The sequence below is a fragment of the Cyprinodon variegatus genome, unplaced genomic scaffold (assembly GCF_000732505.1).
Source record: "Cyprinodon variegatus isolate N-32 unplaced genomic scaffold, C_variegatus-1.0 Scaffold76, whole genome shotgun sequence".
In the NCBI taxonomy this organism is placed as follows: domain Eukaryota; kingdom Metazoa; phylum Chordata; class Actinopteri; order Cyprinodontiformes; family Cyprinodontidae; genus Cyprinodon; species Cyprinodon variegatus.
Window position 1 is genome coordinate 24664 of NW_015150529.1, and position 7887 is coordinate 32550.

Below are 7887 nucleotides of genomic sequence, written 5' to 3' on the forward strand. Positions count from 1 at the left end.
TTGGTTTATTTGGCCCGTCTATCACCAACATAGGCCAATCAGCTAACCGGTATTTACGCCCCTTTCCAAAATTATTTCAACGAAAGGTTTCCAGATGGATATGCGGAGCAAATCCATCTGGTGGAGTCAGATTACTGCCTCCACATTAGAGACTGAAATACGAAGCAAAAATTCAGCCTCGGAAAATTTCACCAAATCGGTAAGATGATGGTTTCTGAATCCAGCAAGGACTTGCTTCAGTGGAAAAGCTGGTTGAAACTGTGATTATTAGACTCTGTGGAGGATTTAAGAAATTTGGGGCCCAAGGTGAAGGCAGGAGGACACCAAAACCAACAAATCAATTATACAGTTTTAACAGAATACATATCCATTATTTGTTTTAGTTTTTATCCCCTCTTTCTGCCCCCTTTTTAACCTTTTCTCACTGGAAAAAAAATCGAAATCTAGTTCATTTTTTCTTAAAATAAGTGCATTTTTTCGTTGATTGAGGAGGTAACAGAGACATTTTGCCAATGAACAAGACAATTTACACTTAAAATAAGAAAACTCAATTGCATTGTCTTATTTCTAGTGGATATTCGCTAATTATCTTACTTTAAGAGTAAAAGCACTCATTCCATTGGCAACTATCTTATTTACCTACTCAAATTAAGGGTAAATACACTTAATTTAAGAATATTTTACTTATTTTTAGATCGTTTTTTCCAGTGCTCTTCCTTTTTACTTTGTCTTTCATTGTTTTCCTCTCCCCTTTTTTCTCACTGTCTGTATTTCTATATCTTTTGTCTTTTTTTCCTCTACATGTCACTGTCCATTTTTGTTTTCCTCTACACTTTTTCTTTCTTTCTACTTTCTCCCTTTTTCCCTTAAAATCTTATTTTACAACAAATTCATCATATCCAGTGACCTATGAAAGAACCCAACCCGGATCTTGTCCTGGAAATTTAACAAAAATAATAAAAGCCTAAGTAATTAATTTCTCTTTTTCTAAATATATGTTACAAAAAGCATTCTGGTTGCCTTTTAGCTAAATAATTTTACATAAAAATATATTAAATGTAGAAATTTTATGGATCCCTCTGGAATGTGGGGCGTAGTAACCACCTAATGGTTACTTTGCCTCTGATTACGCTGTACGCCATCAGTAGTCAGGGTGTGAACTACTATCCATCAAAATGAAGGATGGATTGCAGATGTTTGCGCCATCTTCAAAAAATAAAACGTCAAACAAAAACAATTTGGTAAACGTGACCTCTATCTGTTCAGGAAATGATGGTAAACAAATGTTGCTAACGCTACAGCCACATGAACGCGCGCACAGGACAAATTCTATCCTGTGTGTATGCACGGATGAGCTCTTTTTTTTTTTGTTATTAAAATTGAACTTTAGGACAATTTAATATAGATTGTAAATGTAAAATACTTTGTTATGACTCCATTAAAGCATTGGTCTACACAGCCCACCATTGCTGTGAATCATTAATTGATCGCCGCCTCACCAAAAGCAAGATTTCAGGATATTTTAGATTTTAAGGATATTTGTTGCCGTCATCAGTTTTCACATCAGCAATTACCTAAGAGAAGCAAGTCTTTCTGCATCTCAATCATCTTTTCCAAGCGATTTGAAGTCCGTCATTCTATAGTGAGATGGATCACTCACAAGTGGAAAACATTTGAGACAGCTGCCAGTCTCTGCAGGGGTGGATGCTGCAGCAAATTCACCCAAACATCAGACCCTGAAAGTGGAAAAAAACAAACCAAGAAAAAGAGGCCGTCTTAGATGCTACAGATCAAAAGTAACGTTAAAGTCATGATGGGATGATCAGAAAACAGATGAATAACTGTGGTTTCTTTGGAAGGCAAAGGAAGATGGTCTGTTTTCTCTGAAAATAATACAACGGCAAGACGTTGCTAAAAAAAAACTACATCTTAATGAACCCAAAGACTGCTGGAACATTGTCCTTTTGACTGATGAGAAAGAAGATGACGTTTCCATAATTTAAAGTCCCCCTTTTAAGGAAAATCTAACACAGTAATGGAACAAACACCCAGTTTTTGACTCTAAGGCATAGAGGCGGAGGTGTGATGATTGGGATTGTTTTACAGCTTCCAGGACCAGAGGAAGCTTGTTCCTCAGGTATTCTGGATTAAATGCCTGAAGATCAACCCTACATGATTGATCTGCTGGAATCTGAAACCCTTGAGCTTCATTTTTCCTTTCGTAAATTATGATAATTTTTTTAACTTTCTGTTTTAAGTAAATTTCAAACCAGGTAAAGATCAGATTATTGTACCATGACAAGTCTAGCAGGGCAGGAAGGCAGAGTTTCTTTTTCTAGAAATTGAGATAAAATGACGAACTACTTAAACCAGCTTCACGTTAAGGTGAGACGTTTACCTTTTTTTCCTTTTATCCTCTATAAAAACAACCATTTCTTGATCCAAATAACCTCAAATTGGCAACAAACTATTGGCAATGGTGGTTCTAGCCCAAATTAACCAGAAGGCCCAGAATGGGGCCTGTTTTTCCAAAGAAAAGAACGAAGTGAGCCAAAGAGCCGCTTGTAGCTCTGGACAACTTGGATATAGCAGATAAACACTTTGTCTGAATATGATTGATGCTAAATTCTGAAATCATCATTAATAGGAAACTGAAAATAAACAACTAAATTGATCCAGGGTATCAGTCAGTTATGGTTTCTGTGCCAGTGAATGTCATAATAAGAAATGTATTTATTATTATGTCTTAAGCATGAGGGCCAGAAGGACACTGGCTCCTGATGGCCCCTATCTAGAACTGCCCAAGATGCTTGGATAGAAAAAGATGCGCTTCTATTTGAAAATAAATGTGACCGGAATCCCAAATCTGTCCCTGCAGTTTTTTGGATTTTTATAAATCAAACGGTTTAACACATGCATGTCCAAAGTGGGTCCTGGAGGGCCCCTGTCCTGCAGGTTTTCAAGGTTTTAATACCTGTTAATCAGCTAGCAATAGAAATCAGCTGAACTGATGCAGGAAAACCTCTAAAACCTGCAGACGGCGGCCCTCCAGGTGCACTTTGGACATGCCTGGTTTGAAACCCCTTCAGTTTAGGAGTAAAACATCTCTGTCACTCTCAGAATTTCATCATTTAAGGTTTTTTTATGCTTTCAGTTGTTTTGGTAATGTCACAAAGTTTTGTGACAGTTTTATATTGTTCCTGTGCTCTGTTGGACCCTGTTAGACTTTAAATTGGCTTTGTTTTTTTTACTGTGCCAGGTAATCGATCCAGACTGCTCTGAATGCAGCAACCTCGTCTAAACTCAGCTGGAAATGTCTTTTAGTTTTGTTGTCAGAATATTGTGACGTGTTTTAACCTCAGGTGGTGAAGTAGCTTGTTTGTCCATAATTAGAAAAGTGTTTCAGCATAAAAAAAAAGACAGACCGGGAACATTGGCTTGTTGTTTTTATCCATCAGGACATGTTGAAGTGACCTTTAGGTGGATGACGAAACTTTAGCCTTTTTAACGCTCTGTATGTGTTAACATGAGCTCTCGTTTAGTATTTACTGTGGGGTCAAAAAGTCCCCGCTCTGATTTCTCTATTTTTACACTCAAGTAAAAAGCAATATATATAAGTTTTACTAATATTTTACTTTTTAAATCCATTGTTTCCATCATATTCCAGGTAGAATATCTCGGTTTAAATTGATATTTTTTATCAACCTCATTATTTTGGACTTAATATGTTTAGACTAATAAACTGAGGAACAGATGGTTAATCACTGCTGATGTAAAACAAACTAAATTGTGAAAAATAAATATTTGGATTAAGAGTCTGTAGCCTTGTTGGAGGCAGTAAATCTCAGTAAAGAAAGCCGAATATTATTAGAAAAAATACATTCTTTATGAGCTGTGGTCTCATTCTCCTATAAGCAATTGCACATTTTTTTTCTTTTCATGTTGCATCACAAATCCTTACAATATCAAATATATGGTAGTTTAATTTTACTTTATTATGTGAGCAAATAGTCTGATCCAATGTTCCTCGTTCTTCCTAAATCAATTTAAACCACCAGAACTCAGAACCATCCTGTAAACCAGGATGGAAATAACCACCAGATCTTTCTTTAAGGCATGAAATTAAACTGAACTTATTTAAACCAAATGTATTTGAATTAAACTGGAGAAGAATTTGATTTATATGATTTATACCTTAGGGATGAAAGGGTGGGGAAAAAAGGCATCCATTGATCCGTCTGTCTAACCTTCTACCCATCACTACTTCCTGGTTCTATATTCCAGACTTTTTACAAATCATTTGTATTTATTCCGGAGTTTGGTAAAAAGAATTTCCTTTTGTTTTTTTAACTTGTCTCTTTATTTCTGTTGCTTTGGTTGTTACATTCCTCTCCAATGCTGCTCTCTTCCTCTGCAAATAGAATACTAATTTATAGCAATTGATAAGAATTGAAATCAGGAAAATTGCATCATTAGCCTGATAAAGTTATGGTTTGGGGTTTATGTTTTGTCTTTTTTTTTTTGCTTTTTTTTTCATAATCAAAGCTCCAGAGATTTATTGAACCATATTGCCACCAATATTTTAGTGCACTTGACTTATTTCCACCTTTTATTTCTCCTCGTCATTTTTCTCTTCCTCATTGTTCCATTAGGAGGATGTTATGGAACAATGAGGAAGAGATTCCTTAGAAGCAGAACGTAGCTCGTTACATGAATGAACTTAGCTATTGTTGGACTGATTGAAACCAAATAAGAAATTAAATGTATAAAATAAAACAGAAGTTTGATCAAATAAACAAGCAGAAATGCAATCATTTAATATTCCAGCATTAATTATTCCCACTGACAAATTTTCCACTTGGAGCAGTCATTAATTAGATTTAGTTTTCTTATCCGATGATTTTCTCTGGGTTCACTTTAGAAACGTTAATTAAGAGTTGAATGCTAAAATCTTAAAAGTATATATTTTGTTCTCTGATTCAAGTGTTTTTACTTCTAAATAAATACATATATACGTATATATGTTTGTGTGGGTGTGTGTGTACTTTTTTTTTAGTGTTTCATTTGTTTCAAATAACTGAGTGAAGGTGCTAAACAAATGTATGGAACATTGTTTAAAATTTTCAATAATTTAATTAAATTTGTTGTTTATTTCAAAGTGCACTGTTTCTTTCCAACATTTAGAAAATGATAAATCTTTATATTTTCTCACAGGACTACAAAGATGCTCTGATCTCCAACTACTATGTAAGTTTCCCTTCATGCCAAACATCGTTTTTCACAATTTTTTTTCGTTGACCAGCTGTTATTGCATGATTTTAATTTCTTTATCATGGTTGTCGCCGTCGCTCTGGTTCCTTCTCCTGCCTCTTTTCTTTCCTGCTTGAGTTTCTAGCTGCAGACCTGTTAGCCATTTTGTAGAGATAATTGCAGTTGCATAGCGGTTTAATTTTCCCTTTTGCTCTGACATGCCAAAACAACTAACCAAAGGTTTTTCTGCCCTGTTAAGCTGTTATTTGGGATCCTGCAGGGCGCGATTCTTGGTCCTCTACTCTTGAATCTTGTATCTTTTACCAATTGGCTCAAAAAGATTGCTTTAGCTTATTATGCTAATGATACTCAGGTTTATGTGATCCTAAAACAAGTTAGTGAATGCTTTATTCAAAGATTACATGATGGAATTAAAAGCAAGGAATGCTTTTAGCTTTTTAAATGTAAATAAAAACAAAAGGTGATCATTTTTTATCGTTAATGTGACTAAAGGGTTTTCTTTTCGCAAAGATGTGAGCTGTTTGTCAGACTAAAGAAAGCCTGTTGTCACAAACCTTGGTTAAAGTAGATGGTATTATTAAACTGGATGTGAAAATCAGTGCAGCAGGTTTTTTACTGTTCTGCTTGATAAGAGTGATTCTTTACACCTAAAGGGCAGAAGCTTTATCTGCTTTAAGATTAAAAAACAAACAGTTATGCGTTTATAGTCTGGCCATAAGCCAACAATCAATGACAACTTCAGAGCTGTCCTTTTATCTACAGAGTTGAGGTTGTGACCGACGTCAACAGGGATAAGCAATTCCGCTTAGTGTAACTCTGTTATGAAAAGTGGGGGAAATAAGGAGAGAGAATAACAAAGAAATACTTTTTTAAATCATTAAAAGGTAATTTTTTTTCTATAATCTGAAATTAGTTAAAAAAAACATGAGCAAGAACAGTTGTTGGATTCAGAAAATGTAGGTTTGCAAATAAATAGAAATTGAGTCTACACAGGAAAGAGATTCAAGCAGCTTCTGCAGGAGTGGAAGGAAAAGCATAACCCAACTTCAAGCTTTCCTTCTCCGAATCCCCTCCTGCAGCTGTCTTTTATTAACAGAACATGAAACATGATTACAAACAGAGTATTGTTCTGACAGAACAATTGATCAGTTGATGAAGACATAATGCTCCATCAGAATGACAAGGCAGGATGGTCTCCTGACTGGATCATGAGACAGGAGTGGAGCATCCCCCTTGCACAAATGTTTCATAAGCACACATTAATTTTATAATCATCATTGAATAAACCCAACAACAGTTTCCATTTGCTAATTAATAATTGAATTATCTTTATGATCGAAGAATAAACGCATAACATTGTTGTTCTAGCTGTGGCCTCCAGTCCAGATTGCAAATTTCTACTTCATCCCACTGCAGCACAGGTGAGGCTCCCATGTTTTTTCTTTTTCTCCAGTCAGATTGGAAGATTTCAATCAGTTCAAAAATGTTACATTCGCATGTATGCTTAGTTTATATATTGTAATCATTTTAAAATGGTTTAAATGGATTCCCACTTCACAGTTCCATTGTTTTGTTGTCCGTCTCCTCTCTTTCAACGCATCATTTTTACTCCTCTTACAGGCTGGCCGTCGTCCAGATCGTCGCCGTCGCCTGGAACTCCTACCTGACCTGGAAAGCCAACAAGTTGTGAAGAAATCTCACAAGTCCAGCTTGTCTTGTTATTGTTGATGATGATGATGCTGATGATTTTACACTCATTTGTATTGTAGACTGCAAGCGTGTGTGTGTGTGAAATTAAACCAACTTACTTTAGTCTTCTGATATTTCCAAAGTGTAAAACTGTGACTCAATCACATGTAAAAGGTCGGGGAAGATTGCTCGTCTACTCCGAGTGACAAATTCGCACTTGAAAGTCAAACTTGCATTTTGCAGAAACGTCTGTGAAAGTTTGTTATTTATGGAAATGGGTTTTGGCTGCAGAGCTGCAGCGGAGCCACACGTACATTAACACCTGCTGGTTGATGAAGGAAATGTTCTCCTCATTGACTCGATGAGCTTCACTGATAATGTATTTTTGATTTGCATGGTTGGTTTGCTGGACTTTTCCACCTGACTCATTGTTGAACTTTGACTGTGTTGTACATTCTTTTGCCAGCTTTTTAATAACCCTCAGGAATGAAATGCACAGAATATGAACGCAATCATTGAAGCCAGTCTTTTTCTAACGGATTAAAAAGTCTTATCCATCATGTTTTAAGTTGTTTTAATTCTTCATAGAAGGAGATAAATATTAAGAATAGTCCTTTCCTGCATGTCTCTCCCCTTTCCTGTCAGCCTACTGTCCATAAAATTGAGCCACTAGTGCTAAAGAAAAATAAATATATATAAAGAATTGAGCACTTTAGAGCTCAGGTCTCACTGAGATCATATTTCTTTGCTTTTGCTGTTATCTAATTCTTGTAAAAAGTAACATGAACTCATGTTTATAGTGGTCTGTTTTGCAGCCACTTATAACTGGGTTCATTGTTGAAGTATTTTCCATTACACAGCCAAATGGATAAAGAGATACTTAAAACAGCATAATATGGCATAGAAAACAACTTTCATGTGTTTTTT

The 7887-nt window shown here is 35.6% G+C and overlaps 1 protein-coding gene across 1 annotated transcript in view; it reads left to right on the plus strand.

Annotated features, from left to right (window-relative positions):
- The window catches only part of mpv17 (MpV17 mitochondrial inner membrane protein), a 27517-nt gene extending 19887 nt beyond the window's left edge, over positions 1-7630 (plus strand). The window contains exons 6-8 of the mRNA XM_015372822.1: positions 5215-5247; positions 6640-6692; positions 6892-7630. Coding sequence (XP_015228308.1) covers positions 5215-5247; positions 6640-6692; positions 6892-6961 — 156 coding nt within the window. The 3' untranslated portion in view covers positions 6962-7630. The remainder of the gene's footprint in view (positions 1-5214; positions 5248-6639; positions 6693-6891) is intronic.
- Positions 7631-7887: the final 257 nt, after the last annotated feature.